Raw genomic sequence first — 19,840 nt, forward strand, 5'->3', positions numbered from 1 at the left:
CGATGTAATAGTAAGATCTATTGGTAGTACCTTAGCTACAATTTGCAGATCACATAGTGGACCAATTGAATTATTGTTTCCTCCTTAGATCACCTCCTTGGATGCTTTTATATAATTTTATTAAATTATTCTTCTCATCAACCCCTTAAAATATTTTACATCCCCACACCTTATGTGGCAGTCTAACCCAATCACTGACAAAAAAAATTGGCTCTTCAAAAATCGCCCTAAACGAATGAAAACACATCAGGAGTTCCATTGCCTAAGGCTAATAGAGTAAGAGGGTCTTTTGGTGTAGGCAGAAGTAGAAAGAAATGGGTATCAGAGGTGGATTTGGAGCAAGAAATGGGTTTTGGCTAAAATGGAGAAATGAAGAGATAGAAAGAAATGGGTTTAGGCTGAGAGAGAGAGAGAGAGAGAGAGAGAGAGAGAGAGAGAGAGAGAGAGAGAGAGATGAGTTCGGTGATGATAGGTCTGACATTATAAAGAAATCACATCAGGTGACTGCATGTATTTCATATTGTGTCTAGCTTCAGATATTTTTTTCTTTTGAAATCAGCCAAATCAGGTTTTGTATTTCTTATTTTGTAATAAAGAATTAAATTTGGAGTTTCAATAATGATGATGTTGAGATAATGATGAGTCACATGTGTAGAATGTGAAGATTTAGAAGATGTGAATGTAGAAGATGTTGTGAATGTAGAGGATTTAGTGAATGTGGAAGATGGAGTCCATGTGGATGATGGAGTGAATATGGAAGATGGAGTCAATGTAGATGATAGAGTGAATTTGATTTCTTCTTTAAGAAGTGGTCCTTTGGAGCCATTTATCGGTGTGGTATTTGATTATGTAGAAGATGCCCAAGCGTTTTATAAGGAATATGAAAGAAAAAAAGGTTTTGTCATTTGGAACAATCAACTCAATTGTCTAAATAGGAGAAAAAACTTATTGCAGTAAACTATATTTGCTCAAAGGAAAGATTTCGTTGGGAAATGAGCAAACAAAAAGAACGAACAATTCTAGAACCTGCTGAGACAAAAATTGGATGTAAAACAATAATGAGAATAAAAAAATGGTGAAAAGTTGATAGTATGTAAGTTTGTGATTGAACATAACCACGTGCTATTTACACCAAAAAGTGCTAGTTTGCTCCGTGAACATGATATGGGAGTCACACTTGTCCAAAAAAAACTTATTATAATTTTGTCCGATATACCAACAAGAAAGGTAATGTTGGTGTTGAGTAAAGAGTCAGGGGGTGACTCTAATGTTGGTTGCATTGGTAAGGATGTGTAAAATTACTTGGGGAACAAAATGAGAAAATTATTTGAAGAGGGAGATGCTCAAAGGTAATATGCCTATTTTCTTGATTGACAATGCAAAGATCCTGGATTTGTATACTCCATACAAGTTGATGGGAATGAGTGTATGGGAAGTTGTTTTTGGGCAGATGCAAGATCAAAGGCGTCATAACAATATTTTGGAGATGTTGTCACATTCAATGCCGCATATTCGACAAATATTTATAAGATGTCATTTGTACCATTTTCTAGAGTTAACCATCATCACCAAACCATAATGTTTGTTTGTGTTTTATTAGTTAATGCAATAGCTGAATCATATACATGATTATTGAGAACATGACAAGGGGCAATGATTAGGCATGCTCTTCAACCATAAGTACTGATGATGATAAGGCTATAGCAAAGGCCATTGTAGAGATATTTCCAAATACAACTCATACGTTGTGCTTGTGACACATTTTACAAAACTTTTTTGAACATTTGGCTCATGTATATAATAGATTTCTGGACTTTCAAAAAGATTTTTGTCATTGCATTCATGAGACAATTACAACTGATGAGTTTGAGAAGGAATGGAGTAGAAGAATCTAAATTGTATATAGTGATACAATTTAATAAACAAAGATATTAGTTCCTTGAAAAAGACAGATTACCGCAAGATTAGAAGTAGAAGAATGGGCATGGTTGAATGACACCACCAATAATACATGATGCACAGGGTGGACATCAATGTGGCAGATAAACCCGAAGATCATACTTTAAACCTTCAAAATAGAATGCACTTCCTAAACATTCAACAACATGCAGTTAATGTAATATATATCAATCTCATTTTTGCATAACACTCCACATTGGGATAATGTCTAAGATATACTAGTCTCTTAAAAAACATCAATGAACTTGCTTAAGCACACCAAAACTCATCAAACCATAAAACTGGTTCCTTTTTTTCCCTTTCTCATATCAAACATCAATGAACCTTCCAGAGCAATAGTCCTTTGAACTGTCTATCAAACCATTTGACAACACTCCCACAACAATCAAGACAGGATTATTTAGTGGCATTACCTGTAATCCTCATTTCAGGCATATGCTAAATGAAAATTTCTTTATACAACATAACATATAGAGATACTGGAAGTCTTAATTTGGATACATGTGATTGAGTGTAAGCATTAGGTAGACCAATGTCTTTTGGCTGGAATGAGCATAAATAAAGACTAGTCCAAGAAACATAAGAGATAACCTACACTTTCTAAGACAAATATAGCTAACATTTCCACCTGGTTAGGCTCGACAAGAAATCAAATGGCGAGGAAGAGTCAGTGTTTGAAGAATTGCCAAGATAATCAAGGATTTGAAGTAAATAGCCAAAATCAAGCACAAACACAAAGTTCTAAAAATATAAACAACAAATTAAATCTGCTATTGAATATAACAAACACAAGAAACTTATTCTCTTTTTATTCAACAAATAAAGAGGAGAAGAGCCTTTTTTTCCTCCTTTTTCTCCTTCTTCTCCATAGAGACCTTGGACCAGGTGAGCAAATTAGGCGTTTTAGGATTTCAAATTGAGTTTCGATGGAAGAGGGAGAGGAGGAGGCTTCCACGCCGGAGAAGGTGACTATAGGGACCTTGGACCAAGTGAGTAGATCGGGGTTTTCGGATTTCAAACTGAGCTTCGATGGAAGAGGGAGAGGAGGATGCTTCTACGTCAAAGAAGGTGACCGTAGAGACCTTCGACCAGGTGAGCAGATCGATAGAGACTGGTGTGAGCCTTCAGCTAAAGAGGGAGGAGGAGGCTTCGGTGGAAGAGGGAGATGAGAAGGTTTTTCACGAATGAGAAATTGAATGAGAAGGCTTTGGTGTAGACATGTACATAGAATGAGAAACAAAAGAGCTACGTGGCATCCTGTAATTGGAGAGCTGTTATTTGATCTTCAGTATATGGAATGGCTATAAGATATTCTCATACGTTTTATACATATTTTTACTTTATAATCTTCTCTCTTTTTGTGCAGTTTGTATCTGTCGCATGCCAAAGAGAGAAAGAGAGTGGTTTCAAACGTTACAATTTTTTGAGATTCGAATAAACTTTTCACAGAAAATACATTCATTACAGTTCTCTTTTTCTTTTTTGCACCTTTTGGTCCCTCCCTGAAAAATGTAAGAAAAAAGCTGGGTGCAGTCTCCAAATGTAATCAGCGTGTAAACGGTTGTTGCTGACGTGGATAAATGAAGCGCATCGTTTTGATCCTCTGAAACAAACCACATGAGTCCTTTGAAGCGCATTGTTTTGGCCCTTCGATATCCGCACCATCATTTCAAATGGTTTGGGTAAATTCGAAACTTCATTTCTTCTCTCCCACACGGAAGCGTCTGCATCTCTCCCTGAGAACCCTAACTTCCCCCTCTCAGTAGCTTCCTTCTCGAATGAGAGGAATTACTCTCTGTTGTCAACACCATTTCTCTTTCCCCCATTCAGTCTCTCCCTTCACCGATTGTATTTTGTATTATCTGCATCTTTGGAGGTGTTCTCGGCTACTGGGAAAATTTTCTTCCCTCCAGATGAAAATAGCTTTATCTTCGTTCCATTATCTTCCCCAGCTCCATTCAAAGATCGAAACCCTAACCCTAACCGTAGATCTAAGCGTAACCCTAACCCTAACAGTAGATCTAAGCGTAACCCTAACCCTAACCGTAGATCTAACCCTTCATCCCGAAATATTTCAGTCGCCTTTGTCCAGGTTATTTAATATTTCTATATTATCGTAGTTAGATATTTATGCAATATCTGTATTTTTGTATGAATCTATTTTCTGTATTTCTGAGATTACCATTTCACAGTCCATAATGTATTGTTGTATACATGTATTTTATTGAATATGTTTGTATAAATATGTTTTCTATATTTAGGAGATTACCATTTCACAGTCTGTAATGTATTGTTGTATTTCTGTATTTTATTGAATATGTTTGTATGAATTTATTTTCTGTATTTTTGAGATTACCATTTCACAGTCCGTAATGTATTGTTGTATTTCTGTATTTTATTGAATATGTTTTTATGAATCTGTTTTTTGTATTTTTGAGATTACCATTTCACAGTTCGTAATGTATTGTTGTATTTTTGTACTATATTGAATCTGTTTTTATGAATCTATTTTCTGTATTTCTGAGATTAACATTTCACAATCCATAATGTATTGTAGTATTTCTAAGTTATATTGAAGCTGTTTGTATGAATCTATTTTTTGTATTTTTGAGATTACCATTTCGCAGCATTTTTATTAATCTGTTAGGTGTTGTATTGATATTTAATTTGTTACAAATGAATCTTTAATTTGTAAACCTTGGAAATTATATTCCTCGGCCTGTTTATGCTTTCAATTGAAACTAGTTTCCCTGCAACATGATTATTATGCTGTAAATTTATATGTTTATCATGTAAAGTTTCCATCCTTACATGATATCATCAATTCAGTCGCATGATTGGTGTGAAATGTTTTTTTAGATTTTATTTTTTTTACAAGCTATAGTTTTCATTTATAGTTTTTTGAGAGTTTAATTTTTTTACAAGCTATAGTCTTCATCTATAGTTTTTACAACCAAGATGTTGACCACAATCTTTGAGGAATTTTCAAAATCGTGTAAACTCAGAAAATGCTAGGCTGTGCATTGTAGTCATATGCAATTGGGTAGATATGTGTGCCTTTCCATTTTGACTATATGTGTATCTTTTGATATGTGTGCATTTCCTCTTGATGACCAATCTATGTTAGAATTTCTTCGTCATCACTGTCTTCTAAATATTCTGGCAAACGTAATTTGGGTCAACCATTGTGCTTATGTGAGCAAGAAGCTATATTGCAATACTCAACTACCACAAGAAATCCAAGAAGAGCCTTCTTTGGGTGTCCAAATTACAACACAAAGGTAAGTTATTGATTTACCTTTGTAACCTGATTATAATGTAACATTGGATTAATAATCTACATTGATCTTACATAAATCTAATAGTTTTTATATATGTCTAAAATAATCAAGGATTACCACACTATAACTATTTCAAGTGGGCAGATAGTGATCAATGCGAAGAGTGTGATCTACGAGCAAGGAAAAATGATCTTGAAAGAATGGAGAAAGAGCTCGAGAAGAGAGTCAGTGATTTTAAAAAGTTGGAGATTGAGTTTCGTATGAGAGTAGCCGAGGTTGAGAAGAGAGAGATGGAGCAAAATAGTAGAGATGAGGCATTTTTAAAAAAGGAGTTGGTGCTTTTTGAGCAAGAAGCACGACTAAGACGTTCACGCATATTGCTCCGTCTTTATTGGGCTTTTGTAGTTGCTGTCTTTTGTTACTTAGTGATTTGGTAATTGTGTAGTTAAGGATCCGAGAGTTAAGGCTTTTGTAATGTAATAGTTGGACTCATTTTATGAATCTGTTTAGGTATGTTTATTACCTTTTCCAGGCTTTTGTAATGTAATAGTTGGACTCATTTAGTGTTAGGTATGTTTATTACCTTTTTCAGCCTGAATGTAATGTAAATGTAGATACATTAGTTGGACCTGCATTTGTAATAGTTGGACGTGGGTTTGGTAAGCTTTGTAGTATGTAATATATCGTTTAGGTGTTCTGCTCGAGTGTTATTTGGATTTATTCTTTTACCTCCATAACTTGTCATGGATGGAATTACTTTCACACCTGATTGAGTACTCAACCTGTTTTGAGTGTGAACTTAAACGAACAACCAGGTCTAATCTGGAAATCATGTACAACCAGATCTAAATGTTTTTTTTTTTAGCACCTGTAATTAACGAGAGCTCCATATCCAGCCTGATTGCTCCTTATTGTAACCAACCATCATACGTGCATCTGCCCAATCTTTCTCACCTCCCCTCAAAATCCACGCACATTTTACACAAAAGTCTCCAGCACGTATTTGGGATTTATAATTAAACATGATTTAACTGTCCCTTGTGATTTAGCTGGAGGCATGCCATAGTAACCTGGACTATTATATACTATTTGATAATAAAAAGACTACACCAAAGGGCAAAAAACACCCAGGATCCTTTCCTGTCCTCCATAACCTATTATGGACATCCATAACCTGTTCTCCATCATATATTCCATATAAATAATAACCAAGCTAACCGGATCCACAAAATGCCACATACATCCACAAAATGAAGTTTGTATTGAAGTATTTTCTATCTTCTCATGCCCTGGGAAATGTACAAATATTCTTTAACTCCATCCCGGACTCAAAAATCTATGAAAAACACTAAATAGTTCCGGGAATGTACATGATTTACAAAAAACTGTTGGAAATACATTTTTCAAATTTACATCCCATAACAAATATGCGACCAACCATTATTCTCACCATCCGACCTTTTTGCACCGATTGTGATCCATCACCACCTAGGAAGATCCGGTTGTGTGCCATCCAACCCAAAAATAAACTGTTTCCACAAATCAGCGACAATTAATGTGTAACTTGTTTAAAATTACAAAAAATAAATAGAATTCTGCAAAGTTCAGAAATTTTACACTTTCTTGGCTACCAACAAATGATTCTTGGTGCTGGATTCCACCGCTCTTGTAAATTGAGCTATCTAGGACAGGCTGTTATGAGATAAGAAATTCCATCACAATACAAATATGCGACCAACCATTAAACTTTATCACACATGATAATCTATTTATCATACCTCTACTTCACCAGGATTGGTGATATCTACCTCTGATGGCCCAAAAAAATCGGGATTTCTGTGGGCTGGTATGATGATTATGTGTATTATGGACTGTTTTCACCCGCATCTTTCCCTCGACTCTTAAGGCATTAATCCTTGCCTTACAGTCAGTCTTTTCCGTCGGATGTGGGTTGGCGACATTGGAACTCTTAATCCGCGCCTTTCCTCCCCGTGCACAACCAAGAGTGACATATCTGACACTCTGATTCTCCGACCTCTCACTCCTCTGTGTCATCACCCCAAACCCGCACTGTTTTGCATAATGCTTATAATATGTCAATGTTAACAAATCCTCAAAAGAATTGAATTCCATCCCGGACTTTGGCTCCTGAATGATATCCTCAACAGTCGATGATGGCACTACTTGTGGTGTATCGGGAATGCCATCGTCAGTTTCCCGTAGATCTGGACTATCCAGGATAATTTCTTCGTCAACTTGTGCGGAAGAACATTGCGCTTCAGTTCCCAGACAATTGGGACTATCTTCTTGACTGGTTCTTGCGCTTGGTTCGGAGCTCGTAGAGATAAATGGGCAGCTAGGTGGCATCCCATAGGGAAATGGGTAACCAACATTTTGCTTAAGACAAAAAAATGAAACAAATTAAAACCACAAAAATAATAAACTTATAACTAAAATAAAAGTAAAGAATAAAGTTGAACTAGCACCTGAATGTTGCTTGGATCTTTGTTGCCATTTGGATATGGCACGAAAGCTGATGTCCTAACATAATAATAAAAAAACAAATTATAATTACGGTCACAATCATTGAGTTGAAATAGTTTTTTAATTATGACATAACATACCGAGTTTGATTTGAGCTACATGGAGTTAAGGGAGATGCGTGTTCTTCCCCTTTTCCCATGCCCTGTACAAGTTGTAACTATTTTTATGTCCACATGTTATGTATGCATTTGGGAATTGCATAGTAAAAAATAAAAACAAATTTGGTATCAATTTGTTTTGTAGGAATGGCACGATAAATAAATAAAGAAAAAGAATATTCTACCATGTTTATAATATCATTTAAATAGTCTATACTATACATACATGACATATCTTAGTAATTACAACCACAAATTATTTGTAATTATATAGTGAATTAATATTACATGACATATCTTACTAATTATAGTAAAAAATTGTGTTTATATTATGAATTACCAAATAAAACTAATTATAGTTGTTCAATTGTATTTATATTTTGGAGCGGTTATTTTACCCAATCCAGTTGATTTAACATTTGATCTATAAACTATTACAAAAACATATACACAAATAAATTCTACATGCATATTTGTTAGATAACTGCATGCATATATATATAGCGGCCATGCCTGCACATGTGCCATTTATAAACCATATTTATTAAGTTCTTACATGATGGGATCACTCCTATAAAACACATCCACACACAGATGCAACTGTCAAATAATAAAACAAAACAGTCCAAATGCACCACTCAAAACAAGAACCAATATGGAGTGTCATTGATCTTTTTACAAATTAACTCCAACAACAAACCTCATTACCCATCACAAACAGGTTGTAACTCCATAAAATTCAGCACAAAGAATACAGATTTGGACGAGATATTATCAAAATCCCATTAAAATTTATGCCTTTCTTCCTTAACAAAAAATAGCTTCACTCAGATCGATCCTAACTACAGCTACCTGGCTACATTGAATATAAATTGAATTGATAAATTCAGTCCTCATAACCCTAACACAGAATATAAATTGAAGTATACATTGCAATGCTACAAACCAGACCCATGAGAAGCAAACCACAAGCAGAACCTGAGAGGTGGCCGTGGTGGTGATCCATGAACAGACCCATGTCCAGCTCACCGACCCAGCTGCTGACCCACGAATAGACACACCAAACAGACCCACGAGAAGCTCATCGACCCACCATGACCCATGAACAGACCCACCAAACAGCTCACAGACCAACCAAATTGACCCACGAAAAGCTGACCGACCCACCGGCTGAGCCACGTCTCTGACCCGAAATGCTGGCCCACGAGCCTAACCCAAATAGTTGGCAGACCAACCAACCCAAACCAAGCCCACCACTGAACAACCTGACCCAAACGAAGCTCCAGCTTGACCCAAACCAACGCACCAACGAAACCTAGCCTCTCCAGGAATGAAATCAAGCTGCCAACCAGTCCAAATCTTCTGCACCCACACCAATTCTTCGGCCCGTGTTTGAGTTTGTCCCTTCCTTCGCACTGATTCTTCTCTCACACACAGAAGCAGGAAATCACAAAAATGAATGATCTTCTCTTTCTTCAATTTTCGTATTCTTTCTCTCTCTCTTTTTTTTTTTAATATTATCGGTTGACATGGCATGCCGCCACATCAGCCGACTACACAGCGTCTGCATGAGACGACTGTGCATAGAAGAACTCAAAATGTAAATTAGAGTTTGGAAGGTCTTTTTGTAATGCTAGGGAGCTTTAAATAGATAAGTTTTGTGCAAATTTTTTATAAAAAAGTAGATTTCACTACAAAATAATAAATTTTTTTTATACTTTTGTAACATAGAGTTCATATTTTTACAAAGACTTGCACGAAATTTATTTATTTGAAACTTGGACAAATCATTTCTTTGTTACAGATTGGTTCGATAAGTAGACATTCATTAATGAGTTGATGATAGCTTATTATTAGAATCATAATAGTGATAGAATTCAGAGACCAAAAAAAAAACCTTCTTTTGACACATTGAGAAGACCAAAAGAGAATATTTAAACATAAATTAATAATGGTAATGTTAGTTTTTCTTTTTCCTCTGCACTATAATGCACTTTTTGTGGTTTAAAAGAAAAGACAGCTCCAAATTTGAAAGAAATGCAGCAAGACATAGAGTAAACCTAAACAACTGCAATGTCAGGATCAGAGGAGACTGGCCTGAGGCCAGAAAACTATTGCTGTTTCATATTTCGTTCTCATGCCTTTCACCTTCCTCCAATCTTTTTCTATTCTTTGTTTGGTTGCTAAAGGATTAATTCATTTAAAAAAAAAAATGAAAAAATGCAATCCAAAGTTAACATATTTACCTAAAAAATTATATGCTTGTTTAATGCAGTTCACCGTGCAAGCATGTGCACAGCATTTTTATTTATTTATTTATTTATTTTTCCCTTTCCCTTGGGAGTACCATATTATTATAGACATTATTGAGGATGTAAACCCCTTCACAAAAGGATTGAAAAACTGAACATGGAGACAATCAGATAGATCCATGTGGGTCCCAATTCTATCTTATTTTTCTGACAGTTGACTCTCCCAGTCTTTATAAATTTACGTGTATGAAGTAGCATGTCATGAAAAATTCGACTCGAAATATAAAAGGGCCGACTCGAATAATTAAATACCTTGGATCTACAGATCACATGTCCTTTCTTCCAGCCCGTCATACCAAATCTTGTGATGCCAGAAGATACAAAATAGCTCGTAAATGACTACTAATACATAAGACTCGGAAATTTTCCTGCAGAAAGAAAGGAAAAGCAAAAAAGAAAAGAACAGAAAACGTATAATACAAGATAAGCTCAGCCTCAAACAGTCCTGCACAACACAAAAACGAGTCCTTTTATCACTTTACCAAGCTTCTTAGCTTTGGCTTTCTTTCTTCCGGACTTTCAGCTATTCTTTACACTTGCACAAAGAAATTACAAATGTTGTGCAGCCTTTTTAAGATCTCCATGCAATTGCCAAACCACTTCCCTGCTCTTCAGTGAATATCTCAACCTGCGAAGTAATGTATTTGTTAATATAACAGCAAATCATCACAGGTATTTTAGTGCCGGGACTACCTGATCTTGTTTTTATTTTTTTTTTTTATTTTTTATTTTTTTTATTTTTATAGTTGCTTCTTTTATGTCATTTAATGGGATTGCAACAACGAGGATCTCTAAAAGTAGCAAGGCCAAGGAGTTATATAGGGCTTAGATTGGTCAACCATTTCATCTACAAAAATGAAAAACAAATGAACCAAATATATTTACACTCACCAGCAGCTTAATCTGAGTCTGATGATGCCTGCGATCGAGGATCCAATTCTCGAACCACTGTAGATAGTGTCTCTCCCATATCTTCTAATTCATCCTTTCCAAAGCCCCACCTCCTAACTAACTCGGCCCCAGCTGCCCCTTGCTGAGTTCCAAATTTTCGAAGATTTCCTAATCTATTCTCCAGGAATGGCAAGACAGCACTGCTAGAACGTAGTCTACCTGCCATCGGGATGGAATGGACATCAAGCGATCCCCTCAATGGAGAACCATTGACAGGAGTACCCAACAGCTCACCATGTTGGCCAACAACACTTCTAAATATTTTAGGAAAAGGTAAAGGAATTGGGAGAGGACAAAGAGCCACAGATAGATTGCAGAACTTTGGTCTTGTTATTGCATTTTCATAGGCAGCATGAACCATATCTTTTACTTCAGAAATTGGAGCCTGATGGCCTCCTGAAGAACAAGACAATTAAGTCAAAACATTAGATGCATGGAGTCTTCATCAAGCAGCAGAATAAATAGCAACACAATGAGCTTATATATTGACTGGTACCCCTGCTCCCATCTCCCTCCCTCTCTGGTCATAAGAGAAAAGAAGAAAACGCTAAGTCACTGCTAATGCCACTTCAGTCTGGCTTAATATAGACTACTGCAAGCAACGTTAGTATGGAACACCCAATCTCGTGTAAATCTTTTTTCAGTTAAAAAAGAAAACCAAGGAAAAAGAAAATACATCTTTGGCTTAATCGATCAATACTCATCCATATTTGATTAAAAAATTTAGAGCTCAAGTTAAGAAAAATACAATCTTCAAAAATCAGCAGGTGACCCTCCAACACCACAAATTAAAACCTCTAATGAGCACTTCCAAGTCTCTTCTAAGTACCAGGAGACAAGTGACAGATTACTTTAATAATCACTTTAGCATTGTCACCTATGCATCCTTTAAAAAACTAGTTGACAGGGAACAAGAGCCCTTTATAGCCTCCATCTGCCCAGCAAAGCAACTTGATATCCACAACATTAATTAAGTAGTAATGTTTTATATATGGAATTAGGATCTTTAAATGTAAACTGCAGGCAGTGAAATCAGAACAGTTCATTAAGAGCATATTTAACATTGTTCAGAAGACTAAGAAAAGAAAAATAAATGTAGCGATGCATGCATAGATTCTACGAAGTACCTGTCCCAAGTGCTCCATGGATGGTCATGGATTCTACCGCCTGCAAGTCTTCCACATCTTCTGCTATCTCTGGTGTCAATGGCTGCAAATTACCTAACAAAGACTTTTCAGCCTGTCTCCCTGGATTCAGAATTTTGGAAAATTAACCAAACTTGTCACTTAAAAGCAAGGCTTAATGTAAAAAGCCATTAAAATATTTACCAGTCATGAAAGGTGCTGGCATTGCAACATCCATAATAGCCACCATATTCTTCCTACCCTGCCCTGATAACATTTGTACAACACTATTGACATCAAAAGCACCTGAAACATTATGTGAATCAGCAGAGGGGCCAAGTGCTTCCATTCGAAAAGGGAGACTAATAGAATGCAGTGCAGCAGCATAAACTGCACTGCAGTGGTAAGGCTTCTGATCTTCAATGCAGAGGAATGCGGAAGCTTTACCTTCATAATAACATAAACATACGATTAGTCCCTAATATAGGAAAAAATAAAGAAAAAGGGGGAGGATCATTTAGGATAGACTTTGGAAAGTATCACTTCTGAAGTGTACACACTGATTCAACATGATACATAGGACCCAGATAAATCCATAATGCCAAGATCAAATTGAAAAAAGAAAAGACTAAGTTACTATAAATAAAAAATTAGCGAGTGTGCACTTTTAAGACAATCAACAAAGCCCGGTTTATCTAAGGCAAACCAGACAGTGGAAAAAATGCTTCAAAGTCAAAATGGCTAATACACAAAAAGAAACAAGACATTACTGAGAAAGGGAAGATAACCATCTGAAACAATATGTTCCAAAAGTATACAATTGCTTACTTCTACTCAAGGAGGGTAGACCAACTGGCACAATCAGTTTACACAAGGATGACAGTCTTGAAAATGAAATTGCATCATGAAGATTCTTAGAGATTGCTTGCTTTTGGCTTTTGTGGATCGCATAAGAACCAGGATCCCTGACAGCATAGAGCAATAGAGGGGTGTTTCTGTATTCATCAGCAATATTCTCCAGGAAATCAGCAGCTACAGAGGAGAATCCTCCTGAATCATCGACAATGAACTGAAAACCCTGTCAAAATTAACAAAGGTTCAGCCAAAACAAAAAGAATATAGATAGCATCAAAATTCAAACTGAGAATCACTGCATTAATAGGCCACAAAAAGGTGCGTACAATGCAAACTCTATTTCTGCAATTAGGCAGTTTTCCAGCATAAAAAGCATCGAAAAAGGTCCACATAAATATCATTATGCTAGACTCTAACCATCCAGAAAACCATGGGTCATTCATCCAGATATCTGACAATGTTCTCGACATCTGACCATGATCTCAATAGGACAGTCATTTGGAAAGATCAAAGACCTTCTAGAGGGGGAGTAAATGCTACGCATCTTTATAGCCACACAGATACTAACTACATGCAAAACTTGAATGACCTAGAAAGCTGGTTTTAAAATTACTCAAAATAAAATAGCCTAAAACTAAATTGCCATACAAAATATGAATAGAGTAAAAATGGCAAGTAAAAAGCATGGCTAAATAATTAGTGAATATTTGGTGCAAATAAAGAACAGTAACATCAGCCTCTTAGGCTCTATTAGATCCCGGCATGTAATGAAAAACTTACAAGGACTTCACAAGTTCAAACTCGCTTGTAGTGACTACCAACCCTTGTTGACAGGCGGCAATCACAATGCTCCATTTTAGGGAAACGTGCCTGGGACTGAGTTCTTGGATCCAAATTTACCTCACAGGCAAACAGTACCCTCAATACAGTAGGTTGTACAAAAACTGACCGGGGGAAATCATAAAGCACTCCAAGAAAAAGGTCCCGTTCTTCTTAAACCAGTAAAATCAAGAGAGAAAAATAGAAATTAGCATTTGAATATTAATATAAGTTCAATCAGCTTTTGTACTTCTTTAAACCTTTTAAATGAAAAAACGTAGACAAGTTTTTTGATGCTACACTATAAGACACCTCGGTCTCATTAAATACATGGTACTTTGCTCATAATCAGAAACTCAAATCACTAACATGTGGGAAAATGAAAATCTTCACCTACTCCTGAGTTCAAGGGATATGCAGCAAGATGTTATCATATTGAAAATCATACCGTGAATATAGCTTATTTCCCCACATTTCTTCAATGTTGGGGTAAAAAGTGAACATCAAAGATATAAGACTGATGACTTTATAGTTCCCCCGGAATAATCATATTAAAGATGAGAAGCTTTTACTATATACCTGAATATGGTCACACTCTTCTACAAAAAATCGAAGCCTTTCACTAATTTCTTCTCCTCGTAAATCCCAGGAGAAGGCGTCCCTTCCAACTCCATAACTATCAAATTGCTGAGAGTCCATCCATAACCCACCCAGTTCATAAAAACTTTGGGGATGGTAGTGAACTTTAGAGAAGTCTGTCCAATATTTGACACCATTATCTAAGAAGTCAACTATATCCTCATCATGAATCTCTCTCTGAGGGTCATTACTCCCACCACTTATGCTATTCACTGGAGTCAAATTCTCCTGCTCTTCTTCATTCAATCTTTGCAAGAACAAATTCCTCCTCTGTGGTTCAGCCACATGAGTGGAAACATTACCAGTCCTGCAAAGCAGTTTATAGACATTCACTTCATTTAAACACCACAACATATTAAAAAAAAAAAAAAATTATAAGTATGAAGACACCACAACACAAAAATCAAGGGAACAATTATGGATAGAGTTTAAGGACAACCTGTAGAGGTATTGAGACTGAATTTAATACACATCCTTTATTGTCCAAATGTTAAATATCAAGGTTCTCTACTTTTGGGTGCAAAAGTACATGATTAAAAGGCGTATCACATAAAGTGAGTCTTTTAAGCTACCACACAAAAAAAAAAAAAATATATATATATATATAAGAAAGCATATGCATACTAGCATTACAATAATTATATGCACCATTTGTGCGCACATTGAAGCACATGGGTATATCTAGTGATGTACAAAAAATCAAAGAATACGCAGAATCTTCAATATTCCTGAGACAATGTTACATTGGTAGGGCCAAAGCATATCATGTCTACCAGTATGCAACATACAAACACACACAAAAAAGCTTCATCATTTGTTTTCAATGGAAACAATAGTTACAACACAGAATAGATCAGATGGGAATCTAAGGTTAGCAATCTTAACTGATATAATTGAATGAAGCCAGCTAACGTTACAGTCTAATCACACAGGAAGAACACATTATTGGAACATAATATTCTAATGAAAAAACATCCTTACTGGACAAATTTTTTTGACACTTGAGACAGGTCTAATTCAAAATGGTAGAAAAGCAGACAGTATAGAATTTCAGCCAATTTAAAAAATAAAATCACTAGTAAAGTCATAATTTCAATCATTCATGCAAAAATCACACCAACACAAAAATATAACTTTAACAAAACCAAATTCAATGCTAAAAAACTGTATTGGAGCTGCTAATGCCATACAGATCTTTAAAAAGATTCTCACCATGTCACAACATCTGGAGGTGCAGACGTAGCCTCATTATAAAATGAACCACGTGAACTCATAGATCCAAGCGAACCTGTGATGTCAAAAAACTTCCCCATTGATAGATTATAAAATAGGAACACGGATTACAATCATCATCCCTTGGGATACAACGTGAACAACAAAAAAGGCACAGACAAATGATAGATCCTTCACTAATAACTATCAATACTAGATGACATAAGTTTCTGTTGACCAAGGTGTATTTGATTAAGTAATAAGCAAGAGATGTCGTATCTTATCCAGTACATTAAATTTTTTTAAGCCCAAATGCTACTCGCATACAGACGCTACCTACATGGACGTAATGATGATAATAGATAGATTGCATTACCCAAGGCAAAAGGATAAAAAGGTATATAATATAAGTCCAGGTACCTTGGAAGTCCACAGAAACCAGGCGAGGACTATATGTAAGGGTGCCCTGCACATGTTTTGCCAGCAACGCTGTTAGCATGTACCAGTACAAAAACTATGCACATTACAGATGAGAAAACAGTCGTCAAATCTGCTAAACTACTTAAGATTTTAATTTTTTTTTTTTTATAAGTAAGAAGATATTTTATTGATATAAAGATAGGCATAGTCCAAGTACACAAGAGGTATACATGTGATTACACATATTTAGGAAACTATTTAAGATTTTAATTAATAAACAGTTGCAAAAGATATTCTTAAATTGCAGTTTATAAGTCTCTACCTGTTGTGTCTCACCACTGCGGTAGAGCACGTCCATATTTAGAGAATGATTCTTGAATACTGGATCACCACAAGGGTCCGCAGCCAACCCAAGCAACTCATCCTTCAGCATCAAGCCCATAAGTTAATATATCGTGTTTAAAAGTGCCCAAATGATGTCAAATAAAATCATACATCAACATGATCTCTACAAGTATAACAAGACAAGGTAAATCTTTTATGTTACCAAAAAGGGGAGGGAAAAAAGCCATCTCGACTCTCAACAGCTAGCGGAGCTAAGATTTAATAACTAACCCAAAGGAGTCCTAACACAGATAAAATTGAACATCAACGCAGAATATGTTTATATATTATAAAACTAACCAAGGTTTTTATATGCTATTTGCATATCTTGGCACATGAAAAACAATGTTTGACAAGGGGAAAAATGGTAAAGTTTAGATCTCTTGGTGATGTGGACCATGGGAGAGTCACCTACTTATGCTAACAACCAAAATATACACCAGATTTCCTTCGAAATATAAGAGCATGAATAACCCCTCGAACTTAGCACTTAACTCAATTTGCAAGCTACTTTTTTGTAGAGATATTTTGAAGGCTTCCGATAGAGGGTTTGAAGCAAAGGTGTCTAATAAAACAGAGGTTTGTGAATATCCACAAGGAAGAGATCACAGAAGAAAAACATAGATATAAATCCAATATCTGTTCAACGAAGTATCTAAAGGATAACCGTAAGGTGATGCAAAGTGGGAATTAACATTTTATAACAGAATCTTGTGAACTTCCACTCAAATTCAATCTCCAAAACGACCAACACTAAATTTCGTAATTCAACCCATTTCCAGTTCATCGGAAAAGGCAAAAGTAAGCCACTCGAAGCCAAGCCATCCTAGATAGGATAAAATGCCATTCCATACTTTGGCATAACTTCTATACGCCTAACGATTAGGCACCATAGAAAATCTGTAATCAACTTTCAGATGCGCCGTATGTCAATCTTATCACAATAAAGGTCATAGTGTCAAAACTAAACAGGTTTAACGTATTTGAAAGTAATGAATTTTAATTGCATAAAGCAGCAAAAGTAACCGGAAGAAATGCGGGTCATGTATTTGGAATTGGGAGTTTTTATTCACTTAAAAAAATATATATATATTAAACATAGAAAGCGGCAGAGAACGGTAAGAAGAAAATCACAGTACTGCAATGAACTGACATGTTAGAATCAAACCTGGAAGTTCCAGAAGTGAGAGCCAATGAAGTTAGCGAAACCTCCGACTTGAATAGTCACAATCTCCTTCATATTTAGCGGCGATTAAAAAGTGACCTCCGCCTCCTCCCAAGTCCCCTCAAGGCCCGTAGCGTAGGGTTTTCTCTTCTGAGCGAAGCAGAACTTAATCAGCAAGGCCGTGGTTATCCCCCTAAGGAGCGGAACGATACCTCACCGAATATAATAAACTGGAGACCTTTTCTGGTGTTTAAAAATGAAGAAGTATATTCAATCAATAATCTCATTTATTATTATAATTTTTTTAAAATTTTTATATAAAATATAGTAAATAATTTATTTTTTCTATATTTTAAATTAATAATAATATTAAAAATATAATATTTTAATAATATTTTATTCAACTTTTAACTTTTATCTCAATTTACTATCTAAATTGTACCTTAATCTATAACGATAGGTATAAAACCTTTTTACAAGCTAGGTAAAAGTTCGGAATTTTTTCTTTTACAGTTTTGCAAAAACAAAATTCTTTCACAGTTTTTCATTTTTTCAATAGAGTCTTTCATGCCTCCAAATATCAAAGCATAAGGGTAAAAAAATGAAATCACAAAGTGGGGGTGTAACCAGTGCAGTCCGGTCCGATTTTGAACAAAATTTAAGACCGACCTTGTATGCACTAGTTTTACATTTTTTAAAACCAATTACGCACATGTTACCTTCTAAAACCGATACTTCGATTTTATTGATTTTCTATCATATTTTTCAATTTTAATATACTATATTATATAATACTATAGTGATGATATATTGTAGTATATTATAATATATATTTTAATTGTATTATAGACTATAGACTATATTATAATACATGACACATATGTATGCAATGTAATGTCCAACACTTGGTGACGTGGCGGTGATTTTGTCTGCTAGGGTTTTTAGGTGCGATTTGCATGGCAGCCGCAAGAGCACTGGTTGCCCCAGGCCAACGACCAACCCACACTCATTCGAAGATCTCCTATCTGCAGCCCATCATCCGATCTCGGATGTTCTTTTGCCTTCAAAGGCTCCAAAAGCAATGGATGGAGACTTGTATTTACTTTTCTCGAAGGAGAAAATTATGAAGTCTGTGAAACTTTTTAGGTTCTCTTTGGTGCTGAAATTCGTTAGACAGAGACCATCCATGGATGCAATCAAAATGTTTATTAAGAATCAATGGGGTTTGTCTGGTGTTGCAGTGGTTTCGTCCATGAGAAAGCCGCGTAATGTATTTGTCCGATTAACGTCGGAGGAGGATTTTACTAAGGCTTTTTCTAGGGAAGTTTTCGACATTGACGAAGTGGCGTATCGACCTTTTCATTGGCCCCCTGAGTTTTCCAAAGAGGAGGAGCCGTTGGTGGTTCCAATATGAATTTTCCTTCCAGAGTTGGCTCCAAATTTTTACCATCCTTCAATCCTAAAGAGTCTCAAGGCCCATATTGGTAAGTATATATGTAGTAATAATTCAATGCGTTGTGCTACTAGAATTGATGGGGTGAGGGTATGTTTAGAATTGGATGCTGTAAAATCTCCTTTCTTATCATTCTGGATTGGTGCTCCATCTTGTCCCGCGAGTCGTATGTAGGAGTTGGTCTACAAAACGTTGTCTGCATTCTGCACCAATTGTAAAATACAGGGGCATAATTTGAAGACATGTAAGAAAGGGAGTTTAAGGAAGGAGAAGGAGAAGTAAACTGTTAGATTCGAATATAGGGAAGTGCCGAAACAACTGAATTCTTCGGATCCTTCAGGTTCGAAACCAGTGCCTCAAGAAGTGGAGGCTAATGGGGAAGGTAAGGTTTCGAACTCCTTGGTGCCCGTGAGTGACGTTCAGCATATTGTTGATAGGGAAGGTGAGGAAGTGGTTATTTTACAGTCGTTGGATTTGCATGGAATGATGGGTGTGGATAAGGTAAAGGATATGAAGTTGCATGATCATCTAGAAGAGGTGTCCTCTGTTGTTCTTGAGGAGATGGTTCCTGTGGTCCTTGAGGAGGTGGTCATGCCAGGTTTAGAACATTTGCCCAGTTCTGGT

General features: G+C 35.9%; 1 protein-coding gene and 1 long non-coding RNA gene across 2 annotated transcripts; both read right to left on the bottom strand.

The window, feature by feature from the left end:
* Nucleotides 1-6,532: 6,532 nt before the first annotated feature.
* LOC122301500 lies at nt 6,533-7,928 on the bottom strand. The gene is made up of 5 exons (XR_006240196.1): nt 7,865-7,928; nt 7,727-7,781; nt 7,019-7,637; nt 6,858-6,932; nt 6,533-6,769 (listed from the first exon to the last, which is right to left on the bottom strand). It is a non-coding gene; the product is annotated as an uncharacterized LOC122301500 (long non-coding RNA).
* A 2,489-nt stretch (nt 7,929-10,417) lies between these two features.
* Nucleotides 10,418-18,005, bottom strand: LOC122306185 (protein misato homolog 1). The gene is made up of 10 exons (XM_043118627.1): nt 17,767-18,005; nt 16,537-16,638; nt 16,215-16,260; nt 15,795-15,870; nt 14,523-14,889; nt 13,098-13,347; nt 12,474-12,716; nt 12,273-12,392; nt 11,086-11,541; nt 10,418-10,822 (listed from the first exon to the last, which is right to left on the bottom strand). The coding sequence occupies exons 1-9, from the start codon at nt 17,836-17,838 to the stop codon at nt 11,093-11,095; spliced, it is 1,725 nt and encodes a 574-aa protein (XP_042974561.1). The 5' UTR covers nt 17,839-18,005; the 3' UTR covers nt 10,418-10,822; nt 11,086-11,092.
* Nucleotides 18,006-19,840: the final 1,835 nt, after the last annotated feature.

This window comes from Carya illinoinensis, chromosome 1, assembly GCF_018687715.1.
Source record: "Carya illinoinensis cultivar Pawnee chromosome 1, C.illinoinensisPawnee_v1, whole genome shotgun sequence".
Classification (NCBI taxonomy): Eukaryota; Viridiplantae; Streptophyta; class Magnoliopsida; order Fagales; family Juglandaceae; genus Carya; species Carya illinoinensis.

Coding starts and splice junctions, on each gene's coding strand:
- LOC122306185 (XM_043118627.1), bottom strand. CDS start 17,838: ATGAAGGAGATTGTGACTATTCAAGTCGGAGGTTTCGCTAACTTCATT. Junction 15,871..16,214: donor GGTTTCTGTGGACTTCCAAG/GTACCTGGACTT, acceptor TTGACATCACAG/GTTCGCTTGGATCTATGAGT. Junction 12,717..13,097: donor TCTACCCTCCTTGAGTAGAA/GTAAGCAATTGT, acceptor GTTATTATGAAG/GTAAAGCTTCCGCATTCCTC.